Source organism: Hylaeus volcanicus, unplaced genomic scaffold, assembly GCF_026283585.1.
Source record: "Hylaeus volcanicus isolate JK05 unplaced genomic scaffold, UHH_iyHylVolc1.0_haploid 12126, whole genome shotgun sequence".
In the NCBI taxonomy this organism is placed as follows: Eukaryota; Metazoa; Arthropoda; class Insecta; order Hymenoptera; family Colletidae; genus Hylaeus; species Hylaeus volcanicus.
In genome coordinates, this window is record NW_026533094.1 from 49,818 (window position 1) to 62,307 (window position 12,490).

A 12,490-nucleotide genomic window follows, 5' to 3' on the forward strand; every position below is an offset into this window, starting at 1 on the left:
AGTGTTGATGCATTGTTAATCCAGATAAAATTTTTTGTTTTGGATTCATTGAGTGCGCCACCCCATTTAGTTAGCCAACTTTTGAGTGGAGGTAGCCTTGAGTCCTGTGAGGTTGTATTCGTGTCTAGGAGTACGTCATCTACATAGAGGAGGGTTACTAGTGTTCTTTCTTTGAATATGATGTTTCCATCCTCTCCTATGGGAACATGATAGAAACGTTACATTCTAATCTTATAAACTCTAAAATATATTTAAACAAATTCGCCTTTAAAATTGAATAAAACAATTTTTTTTTTGGTATATGCTCCCCGATGGGAGTATAACATTGTGATGCGTTACTATTTTTATATAAAGCAAGTAAAGATGAATTATTTAAGTAGAATTCCTTTCTCGAAAAGATACCTTCTTATTCATGAAGGTAACTGAAGAACTTTTGAAAAGTCGTTGTGATAAATATTTCTTAAAAATACCGAAAAAATATCTAACTTAAAAGTTAGTATTTTTATGGAGGGTGCTGCAGAATAACAAAAAAACTATCTTTTCTAGAAGCCGTTCTATTGTTCCCTCAGGTAGTAGTGTTAATGTGTCACAATGTTTGAGTAAGATGCTATTTGAAACCAAAGTTATATAGGTGAACCCGAAAGAAGAAAGAGACCGTTAAAAATTAGATGTCTTTCTTGTTTTATTTGTTGCTATTAAACTTAATATAATTTGAAAACTGAAATTGAATGAGTTTATTTTTTCTTTGAGTTTTATGATTAAAAACGGACATGTTATCGTCAGTTAAAAATAATTTCAAAATATTCGATATTTAACAAAAAATAACAAGTCTTGATAACATAAGGCGTTATATTCGATTTACTGCATTACACATGCAATAGAAGGGTTTCTTTATATGCTAACGATAGTTTTGAACCAATTCTTGAATTAGTTTCAGTATGCTGTGAAATGAGAATAAACATGTTAAATAGTTACACTTAACTTTTGCAACTGCCGTGTTCTATCAAACCTCACTCAATTATTCGAACTCATCGATACCATTGAAGGTTTTGGACAAAATTGAACTAGTTTTTAATTGAAATTTAAGTCCGAGAATTACTAAATTAATAAAGATATCTCTTATGACCCTTGGTAACTATCGAACTTTAATATTTTTTGTTACAAAGTGTAGCAAAAATTATAAAAAACGGTACTAGGATTTTTACTTCAACGAGGCTTTTATGTCGAACCATGAGCTCCGGAAAGATGCCTCATAATGTAACGGTTTCTACTTTAACGAAAAGCCGCTAAAATTACTGATGACAATTCTGTTCTCTTTGTACATCTTGATAACAATATTCGGTTATGGAAAACTCAAACATTGTTTTTAAGACGATTACAGAATACGTGTATATGGTAGAACATTTTCAAAATATATTTGTGAAATGATGACACAACATTATATGGAAACGATAACCCGATTCTTTAATTTTAAAATTTGGGAACAATTTTTTAATAATGGTTACCATTTACTGTGGTGTATTAAAGATAAGTTTTTACGAAAAACAAAAATACGAAACAATTGACAAAATTTTTACTTTATTTCATGACAAAATTGCGCAATCAAGTGTAAGCGAGAAATTGTTTATTTTCATTTAAAGAGTACTTCGTGTAAACATTTTTTACCTAAAGTTTCTTTTATTTTTTTTTTCTATTTGAAAAAAAAAATGTTTAATAAAAAAGTTAATGCCGGAATTACAAAATATTGAAAAAAAAAAATGACAAAAAATGGTGTTTCTGTTTGCTGCTATATCTTGTTGATAAACAGCAGTGAATTTAAAAAAAAAATTGTACGTTTGTTAACAAAATGGTAAATCATTTAAATTACACAATGATTTTGAAAACCTGTGGAATAAGCTATGTAAAAAAATAAAATGGAGTAATAACGGAAATTTAGTAAATCTTTAATTTCACGACATATTTTTATTACACTGAAGAAATACTGTTGTTTTTCATATCTAAGACTGGCAGCGACCAAGTAGTATAAGATGTTTAATCAAGAAACGTTTAGGTTACTGTTCCTTAAAAATGTCGTGCTAACAGGTGCTGACTCTTCAGCACTAGGGAGCATTATCTCGTTTATATAATCTGTTCACAGCTTTCTTAATTATACCGATAAAAAGTTTTTTTGTACATTGTTGTAGGAAAAATGCGGTAAAAAGACTATTTTTAAATATATTTTTTCAAATTTAAGTGTTTCTTTTAAACAATTCTGAAAAATAATAAAGAATATCTCCATGGCCACAATGCGTGGCGACGCGAAAAACAAAATGAAAAATTTTTCAGGCATTTCTTCTACATTATATGCCGCAAAACAACTCTTCCAAGGAACTCCTAGTCAACCTTTCAAAGAAGCACATGCGATTCAAACTTTTTTGTCTCCATTCCAACGAATTTTACGTAGTGCTTTAAAAAAACTTTTAACTGCTGTCTCTATACGAAAGTATCGTGTTTTACACGATGAAATCCTTGACAAAATTAGCTTCTTATCAAATCTGATGACGGAAGTAGCCGAGACGCAAGACTGTGAAGGCAACACAACCAAACACCGCATACAATCACATTTGTTACTTTTACAAAATAACAACAAATTTTTTATACCTTTTCGTGACGCGTGTTTAACGCGTTCTGTCAAAATACTTGTTGTGGCGCTTGATGGTCTTCAAGTAAGGAAGGTTTTTTTTTACAGGTCTTACCAATTTTAAAGGATTTTAATGAATTTCAATAGGTACTTTTATCTTGTGGATTTTTTTCTTCTTACAGCGACTATCAATATGCAATAGGTAGTTTTTTTTACTTTATATGAGATTTGCAGAAATTCCATAATGAAAGAGTACTGACATGTGACTAGGGAAAAATTATAGTATTATTTTTTGTCATGAATTGAATTGGTTTTTTTACTGCAGATATCAATTGTATGGAAAAAAAAAATGACACGGAATTCACGCACAAGTGTCAATCGGGTGTTATGGAAGACGTCCTTGAATTAATAATAAATCTTTCGGAACTCAGTGACGATTCTGTGCAACTAAAAGTACGTTTTATCTCGATCATTATTCTCTAAACATTGTGACATTATCTTACTCGAACAGGTGTTAAGGTGCTTTTTAACAATGCTTACCGCGACTTGCTGCACTCGTCTTCAAGGAGATACGCTACTGCGTGCTATCCAAGGGGTTTTTACTTTGTACAGTAATATCAAAAGTGATCAGAATCAAAGAACGGCGGAAGCGGCTTTGACACAAATTATCAATACCCTTATGTTTAATACGAAGAAAACCAAAGTTGGCTGTAATAAAATTTTACGTTTGATAGTTTTCGAGTAAATTTTTTTTTTTTATAGTGGCAGAAAATTATCTAAATAATTTTTCATTTGTTTCTCATGATTTTCCGCATCTCGGTAGAGAAAGTGGTAAGTGTCGTCAACTTTTTACAGCTTCGAAAAGAAGAAATTGGTTCAGATGCGAAATATTCAGTTTCCGAAGATGCTATGATGAATTCCGATTGGATTGTCTCATCTTCAAATATTAAAGGAAAAGGTACAGTCAAAACTAATTTATTAATTGAATAAATATTGTTAATGATTTGAATAAAAGAGATCTTACTCTTACGCGAAAAAAGACAATTACAAAGGCGGAAAACATTTTGCTGCCGTTTCATTGATTCTTCAAAAAAGAATGCTAATAAACGCTTTCATAGTGAACCACATAGGCCAAGTCGCTTCCATACTTTACCAGCGTCTGTGATAGATAACTCCTTGCACAAGAAACTCAATTCTTCGGAAACGCTAAGGTCAGTTTTTTTAAACCTTGTAGTCTTTATATATGCGTCTTATTCGATTTTAAAGTCTTCCGTGTAGTGTGTTTGAGATGGGAGACTGTGATTTTTTCAAAAATAATAATGAAATGGCTCAAACATCGGTACGGTTTTAAATTTTGTTTGTATGTCGTAAGCACCTACAATGAAATAATTGTTTAATCTTAAAACACTAAAGAGACTAGGTGATTGATAATTTTAGTTGTTATGTTTTGTCTAGATTCAAGACCAAACCTCAATTCTCTGTTATTTATGTTCGTTAACTACCAAAGAAGAGAGTGGAGACTTTGGAGATGACTACCTTTCGTTTAAGGTTAAGAAATTAGCCTTAGAATTACTCTTGTCTCTTATTCAGGTACCCTGCGTTGTTTTCTCCTATGTTTTGAAATTGATGTGTAGAGTGAATGTGTCTTGTACAAAAATACACCCGCTATTATGAATTTTATTCAACATGTACTCTTTCTTTCAATTGTTCGTAATTCTTTATCTCCTATCGCAAAGTAAATTTTTTTACATAACATTTTTTTTATGATCTAAATGATTGTGTCACTTTATCAGAATTTTCGAGGTTTCTCTTTCATTGTTTGTAACTCTATTTACTCATTTTAAGGTGAATTGAAATTTTATTTTACAGACAATGCATTCAATTATAAGTCTTTTTTTTAAAGGATCAATTAAATTTTGAAATACTAATTTTTGTGCAATATATTTTGCTTTATTTCTTGGAGAGTGAGTTTTGCTCATTTGAACACAAACAGAAAGTTCTTCAGGTAATTATTAAGCATGAGCACATAAGGACGCGTTTTAAAATATTTTAGGTGTTACATACATTGATGAAAGATTTCCGTTTTTCAGTAGAAGTTTATGTTAATTTTGATTGCAACGTTAAGAAACCTTTTCTGTTATCGCGTATTGTGGAACATCTCAGTAGTTTAGCTCATGTAAAAAAACCTTGTACTAAAAAAAAATAAAATTTTGTAATTTTATATTATTTTTTTAAAACAGATCAATGCTAGCGTGGATAGCTACGTCGCATCTTTTACGCAGACGCAACAAAATATTCTTTCTCAATTATCTCTAGAAACCTTAACAATATTTTTAGAAAGTTTATTTGAATGGGTACGGTATTATCAAAAGATATTTTTTATACCTCTTCCTATTTTCAAGGTGGCAAAATGCTTTAAACAAAAACAAATTGACTGTCATTTTTTTCAAAATATTAACACAATTCAAGACATGGAGAAAGGAAAAAAAAATTTAAGCGTGTTTTGTAGCCCAAGTGAACCAATGAATGATGCACTATCAAGTTTTAAAAGTTTAGTCGAAACACAGAACCCATGCGTTCGTCATTACGATCAATGCGTGGAAACGAGCTTGCTTCAAGATTGCTCCTTGTGTACAAATGAGCGTTTCGTTATGATTCGTCAAAACCGTGAAAGAAAAAAACAACTCAGAAAACTTATTGATGTTTTTAATAGTAACCCTACAAAAGGAGTAGATCTTTTAGTAGAGAATAATTTTGTTAAGGTAGGATTTTGGTAAATGAAACCATTGTGAATGAAAATTGATGTGTTATTATTTCTAACAATATAATTCAATTAAAGAACAGCTCCATACATTTCAAATAGTTATGAATTATATTGAAAAAATTGAACGATTATTTGATACTGTGATTATGGTAGTCTGTATTTTTTTATAGAGAAATTCACTTCATGTGGCTTTATTTTTTCTTCATATAACTGGTTTAAGCAAAGAGTCGATTGGAAATTATTTAGGAGGTGATAAGCCATTTAATCTTGATGTTTTACATGCCTTTGTTAATCAGCTACAATTTCAAGTACCGTCCGCCTGATTTACTTTTTCTTTTTAATTGTTTATTATTTTAATCAGGGCATGGAAATAGATACAGCTTTGCGCAAATTTCTTTCGTTGTTTCGTTTGCCTGGTGAAGCTCAAAAGATAGATCGTATGATGGAATCGTTCGCGGCTAAATACGTTCAAGAAAATCCTGACAAATTCGAAAATGCTGATTGTGCGTATGTGTTAGCATTTTCTTTAGTAATGTTGCATACCGACGCACATGCGCGAAGTATTCGTCCTGAAAATAAAATGACAGTGGTACAACAAAGCGTTCTTATTGCTTTTTTTATAAAAAGAATAAGTGTTTTTTTGGGCTTTTGAATTTTTTCGTAGGATATGTTCATAAAAAACAATCGTGGAATAAATAACAATTCCGATCTACCAGCAGAATACCTTGCATTTTTATACCATAGAGTTGTAGAAGAGGAGTGGACGCTTGAAAACACAACGGCAACTAATACTCAATTTTCGGAAATAAAAAATAATTCTCCCCAAGCAATACCTGGATTTTCCATGTTTTCTCTTCAAGATTCACAACAACTTTTTATAAGTGGCGTTGCAACTGCCTTAGGCTTTTCAAACGGTAAATTAATCTTTTCATGTATACAATCTGTATGGAATTTATTTTGTTTTCTCAATTTAACTATAATGTTTAAATGGACAATGAATATATTTTTGTTGGGGCGACGCAGACTCTTATTGTACGTAATTGCAACTAAGTTTTTTTTTTATTTTTGTTTTTTGAAAGGGAAAAAGAAAAGTGGAATTTTTCGTAAGCAAACAAAATTTCTTACCGATGTAGTTCTTGGATATTTGAGTCATGTCTCACAAGACCAGTTACATTCGGATACATGCCTCAGAAAAAGTTCTAAGAATAATCAGGAAAAAATCAATCAGGATATCTCACAAACGTCTTTTTGTGACACGGATGAACTGACATTACAATTGTTTAAAGATACCATAAACGATTTTGTTCACGTCGATGATGATCTTGTTTGTCTAGTTCAATGTCTTTTTCAATCTATTTCATCGTTTTTACACAAAGCATTCTCACGTACGTGGCAACGCACACAAGAGAACAAGTCCTTGGGTATAACTGTTTTTTTTAGTAATACTACGCAATCCAAAGAAGACTGACTACACTTTGCATCAATGTCTACGTTTATGTAATTATTCTATAATGCTAGGAAACGCATTTTATCTTGTTGTCGAGTCTACACCTTTTTTTTCGGAACTTATTTTTTCAAGTGGATTGTCAACAATTACTGGGTTAAATTTTTTTTCTGAGTCCTTGTTGTCAGAAAAACAAATTCAGTGTCTTGTTAATCTTTTTAACATAATTACAACACACAAGTGTTACAATGTGGCACAGAATGAATGGCGTCCTATTTTGAAAATTTTTAGTTTTCTGAACGCTTTGATAAACACAGATACCTCATGGCTTCTAAATAAGAAGTTGAAAGAAGAAAAGAATTTCTCAACGGTTGAGAAACAGAAAACAAGTGATAATCCTAGCTCCGCTAATACGCTGGCTAATTGGGATCATTCGGATTCTCAGCGAATAACTGAATGCGTTACTAGCAGTGCGATAGTCAAAAAGAGGGACTTGGGAAATACCTCAGCCTTATCGTACGCAAGTGAATCATTAAAAAGTGTACTTGGTTTGGGGAAGACACCACGAGAAGAAAATAGGAAAAAAAATTCTGATATTATTGAACCAAACAGTGAAGAAATTGTTACTCCTGAAATGTATACATTTCAAATAAATCATGAACACTTGTCTGAAGTCTTAAGTGACGCTCAAATAGATTGTCTATTCGTGCATTCAGTCAATTTTTCATCAATTTGTATAGAAGAATTCGTTTATCAATTATGTGATGTTGCTATGTACGTTTTGTGATTTATTTTTTCTAAATTTTAATTAAAGTTTTTTTTTTTTAATAAAAAGGGAGGAGCTCAAATTAACTAAACCGCGAATGTTTTGTTTACAAAAAATTGTTGAGGTGGCTGATTATAATGTTAACCGCATTGGAATAGTAAAAAAAAAGTTTTGGACAATTCTTGTTAATTTTTTCAGCAACGTAAACATTGTTTTTTTCTTTTTTCTTTGTAATTTTTCTTAATATCTTTTAGATTACTAATGAAATATCATTTTCTGAAAAAATTGAAATAGGATTGTATACTATAGATTCATTACGACAACTATTTTTGAAAGTCTTGGACCAAAATTCTTGCGAATTCAACGAGTTTCAAGAGGAATTTCTAAAACCATATTTAGTAAGTCTTTTCACTTTAGAAAAAGCTTTATTGTCACTGAATCAAATTCAATTATACGTTTCTAGTTACTGATGCAATGTACGACTGTCACAAAAGATATGAAGTTTTTTATTATTGAAGTTCTCACACGAATTGTTCAGGTTAGCTGATTGAATTATAGAGCATTAAAGTAACTGATTTTATAGAAAAGGAGTTGAAAATTTTTTTTTTAAGGAAAGATTCCTCATTTTTTATTTTTTAATTGGTAGACTCGAGCGCATCAATTAAAGTCTGGCTGGCGTACTATTTTACATACGTTAGAGGCTATACCGACTGTTGAAGGGAAAGACATGGCTTTGTGCAATGAAGCATTTAATTTACTTCTTACGCTTTTAAAAACGAATTTCGCCGATATTTTGTTAAAAAATATGAAAGAAGTTTTAAATACTTTTAGCGTCTATAATCGACATTGCCATCATTTGTGTAGTTTAAACACAAATAAAGGAGTGACAATCTCATATAAAGTAATTTCCATTATATACTTTAATAAATTTTTTTAATTGACAAATTGAGTGTTGTGCTAATTTTATTTTTTTTTGTATTTTTCAATGATGCCTTATTTTTTTTTTTATAATTCTAGGTACTTGAATATCTTGAATGGCTGGCAATAATGTTTTCGGGTGAAACCTACACTAACTATTGTCATTACGTGAAAGTAACTCCTGACGAGGATATACGAACATTTGAGCTTGATGTATTCCATACAATTGCTAAGCGAATGAAAGAAACTAGTGATACTAATGATTTTACTGAATCATCGTGTTTGAATAAACCCCATGCAACAAAAACAGGGCATGTTCAGTTTCTGAATTTATCTTCTGACACAAATCAGTCTAATGTACAAGTGTTTATAAAGAAACTTTTTGAATTACACTGTCTACGTCTAGCGCAAACGTCTGTGACATTGACTTCTACACCGAACCATCCCTACTTTGAAATAACCCAATTTGAAGTCGGAATGGAACATTCGGACGATTTACTTGTGAAAAGTCAACAACACCATAATCCCTATTTGTTTTCTACATTGTCTTGTATTTCACGCCTTGCAACAATATCGGTACCCGAACATTTGGATCTGTACGAAAATGCTTTGGAAACTTTATTTCGCCTGTTAAACTATTTTGCTCATGTTTTTCAATATGGGGACATGTGGAAAATGTGTATACGTGGAATTCTTTTTCCTTATGTAGATGACTTATTACTTTGCTTACAACATTATAAATTATCATCTACTAACCAATTGAAAGAAGCCGCTTTAGTTGGTGTTGATAACGATATTCCCTCCACGAAGATTTCATCTAATCTTTTATTGGAGGTTGAGTATGATATTAATAATGCATTAGAAAGAAGTTTGCCTTATAAACTGTATATTTTATGTTTGCAACACGTTTTTGATTTATTTAAGCGTCAATTTCACTTCGTTACAAAATGTTTGCCTGACGTATTCTCCTTATTAAATACTTGTGTTCGAGGGTCACATCCAGAAAACGTATCAAAATTTGCTCTAATCATATTTGGAAAGATTGTGGATGAAACTGCTTCTTTTTGTACAGAGCATGAATGGAATTGTATTGCCGTGGCATTTGAGGTCAACTCTACTTAAGTACTTTATTGCAACAATCATTCTTATTTTGCATATTAGAATTTTTTTTCCAATGTTGCAACGCAAGAACTACAAAAACCTTCTGATTATTCACTTTTGGTTGATCCGCTTATTTCACCCTTGCCTTCTAATCATAAATTCAACAACAACGTTCATGTGGTTTCCTCAATAAAAAGTGAAGAAAAGACAAACCTCAAATCCCTAAATTCTTCTGATCCAATTAACGTATCTTCTCCCATTATACAATTTGTTCCAGATGAAGTTAGTTTTAAAATTCAACTTTTTTTTCGCTTTTACATTTTTTCGGCGGTTTCTAGATTATAAGAAATTGTGTGACACGTCTCAGTTTAATCGATCTCCTTAGTGTACGTTGCGAAAACTTATCTAAAAAAATTATGAAATCTTGTCGTATAAGACTACTTTGGAACATGGTTTTTGTAGTTTTATATAAAACAATGTCTATTGCGTAGACACTTGTTCAATCTCACGTATCTTCTATGGATTATTCATGCATTGAAAGATTCGTCCTCCTACTCATCAGTGCTTTTGAGTTTGCTCGTGACTTTAATTCTCATGTAAGTGGCGGCATTTCTTTCAATTTTATACTACCAAAATAAAAATTTTAGATTAATTGGCGACATTATTTAAAAGTCAAACGTATATTCCAGAATTCTAACCAGCTTCCTGGTTTATTGAAACAGGAATGTGAAGCATTGAAAAATTCTTTCGTCATTCTTTTTACGTTTCTAAATAACAGCGATGTCGATCATTCGCAAATCAAGCAAGCTTCTACTCAACTTTTATCGCTACTAGAGTATGTTTTCTAGCATGAATTTTTTTTTTTATTTTAAAAAATAAAACCTATCCACTGAATAAATGACATTTTTTTTAGGAACGTAGTAATTGATGTTGTCAAAAAATGTCAGTCATTTCAAGCACCTATAATGGACCCCACTTTCGAGTCGACAATTTCTTCAATAGATTATTATAAAATTTATTGCGTAAGCAAAGTATAATGTGCATTTATGACGCTTGTACACGTAGAGTGAAACTGAACAAGAAGTAGCATTCATTACCAATATTTTATTGTCTGTTGTTTTTGATAGTCTACGAAACCTACCTACCTACATGTGCGTTTTTGTGCAAATCAATAGTTTTTTAAATAATTGTACACATCACTCTTTTAATAAATTCAGACTTGAAATGAATGCTAAACGACTCTTTGTATGCCTTTTATACCTTATTCCTTATGCCTCACAGGTAAGTAAAGGGTTTTTAAAACTTTTTCATTAAGTAAACATTTTCTTCCTTAACAGATTTTACGAAACAGTGTTGTAATGATTCTGCTTGACTGTATTTTACCATGTCTCAAAGGTGATTCTAATTTTTCAAGTGATACGGAATTGATTTCATTGGTAATAATTACTGTTTGGCCTTATCTCATTATATTTTTCTAGGTTTCAAGCTTGAAAATTTTGTGTGGTGAAAATAAAGTTTCTAGTATGGAGGTTTCTATGATTCCCCCACCCCCTCCTCCTAGTGCTCTTTAAAACAGTTTTAATATTTAAAAAAATATAAATATCTTTAACAAACTATGTGACAACTGTTTTTTTTTTTCAATGATTTAAAAAAAAAATGTGTTTTGTTGTCTATAATTATTTTTCTTTCAATTGCACCAGTAATGTTATTTTTTTGTTCAGAACACCAATCAAAAATTTTTTTCTTTTAAATAATAAACATCTGCAGTCATCTGTAAGCACTGACGTCATGTAATAATTTTTCAGAATATCGAAGGGCAAAACGAATAGTAACTAGATAACGCCCTTGTTGTTTAGAGATTTATACAAGTAAGTGGAATTATCAGTATATAAAACTTCACTTATTCAATTTTTCATGAAGAAAAAAGATAAATGATTAAGCTGACTGGTGTTTCAAAACTGATAATATGCTCTTTGACATAAAACTACGATAGTTTGTTAAATTTTTTTAATTTGAAATATTAAACAACAAATGTTCAAACAGATTACTACTAGTATATTATCTGAGTTTAAATACATTTAATTCATTTTCGGTATTTGTCTTTAACGTGACAAGAACTTAAGAAAATACTTTTGATGTTCATTACCTAATTCTTATTAAAATATATCTTGGTTTTACAGTTATTAAATGACTTTTGAAAAAGACTATGAATAAAGCAACGTCAAGTATTGTTATCGAATGTATTTATAACCCATCTAAAAATTAAACGTAGTTTCACTAAGAATTTGAAAAAATTTTACGTCTTTATATAAACCAAAATTTGTTCACAATATTATTATTAACAGTAAAAGTATTTTCTTTGTCTATAAGCTCCGAATGCAACCTGAAAGAAGCTATCATTCAAATTAGAGCTATTCCATTTAATAATGGATAAATCATTTTACTATCTGAACGAGTAAGTAACCTCCTTTTACCATTTTTTCACCCGAACATACCAGTTGCTTTTATTAAAAGCATCCAAATTTCACAGGTCAGCTTTCACGACTATAGCATTCTAAAAATAGACTACTTTAGTGATTAGGTGCTTTAAAAAAAATTACGTTCCTTTACTTTTAAAATTTTATTAAAAATTAAGAACTAAAAAGAACGGAAACAGGATCTTAGTAAAAAATATTTCCTGTGGGGGAAATGTTTTTTGAATAAATTTCATATTGTGCTTAATTCATTTAGTAATTAACACACGGATTTTTTGTAAATTGTTTAAGATCTAGTAGAAACAATGTCTTGTTTACATTTGTTTTTAAAATGCCTTTACTTTGAAATTATGATTTCAAAACTTGGTATACAAAGAGCATTTGATTTTTATTACGTTTTAAA

The 12,490-nt window shown here is 30.6% G+C and overlaps 2 protein-coding genes across 3 annotated transcripts; both read left to right on the top strand.

The window, feature by feature from the left end:
• Positions 1-1,735: 1,735 nt before the first annotated feature.
• On the top strand, positions 1,736-6,852 carry LOC128882666 (brefeldin A-inhibited guanine nucleotide-exchange protein 2-like). The gene is made up of 19 exons (XM_054134370.1): positions 1,736-2,705; positions 2,768-2,822; positions 2,946-3,073; positions 3,132-3,330; positions 3,383-3,451; positions 3,501-3,578; positions 3,636-3,831; positions 3,887-3,959; positions 4,076-4,210; positions 4,255-4,355; positions 4,414-4,465; positions 4,524-4,625; positions 4,674-4,796; positions 4,861-4,974; positions 5,023-5,382; positions 5,555-5,692; positions 5,746-5,973; positions 6,049-6,298; positions 6,464-6,852. Exons 1-19 carry the CDS (start codon positions 2,277-2,279, stop codon positions 6,850-6,852), a joined length of 3,219 nt encoding a protein of 1,072 aa, XP_053990345.1. The 5' UTR covers positions 1,736-2,276.
• On the top strand, positions 6,415-11,364 carry LOC128882644 (uncharacterized). 2 transcript variants are annotated; one of them, XM_054134323.1, is made up of 16 exons: positions 6,415-6,769; positions 6,825-7,602; positions 7,664-7,796; positions 7,849-7,992; positions 8,058-8,132; positions 8,241-8,495; positions 8,612-9,619; positions 9,674-9,895; positions 9,952-9,999; positions 10,105-10,209; positions 10,261-10,448; positions 10,527-10,635; positions 10,679-10,764; positions 10,831-10,894; positions 10,951-11,049; positions 11,092-11,364. In XM_054134323.1, exons 2-16 carry the CDS (start codon positions 6,896-6,898, stop codon positions 11,182-11,184), a joined length of 3,336 nt encoding a protein of 1,111 aa, XP_053990298.1. In that variant the 5' UTR covers positions 6,415-6,769; positions 6,825-6,895; the 3' UTR covers positions 11,185-11,364. The 2 variants fall into 2 exon arrangements, 1 of the variants encoding a protein (XP_053990298.1); XR_008458483.1 differs by lacking the exon at positions 11,092-11,364 and having other exon boundaries at positions 10,741-10,764; positions 10,951-11,029.
• Positions 11,365-12,490: the final 1,126 nt, after the last annotated feature.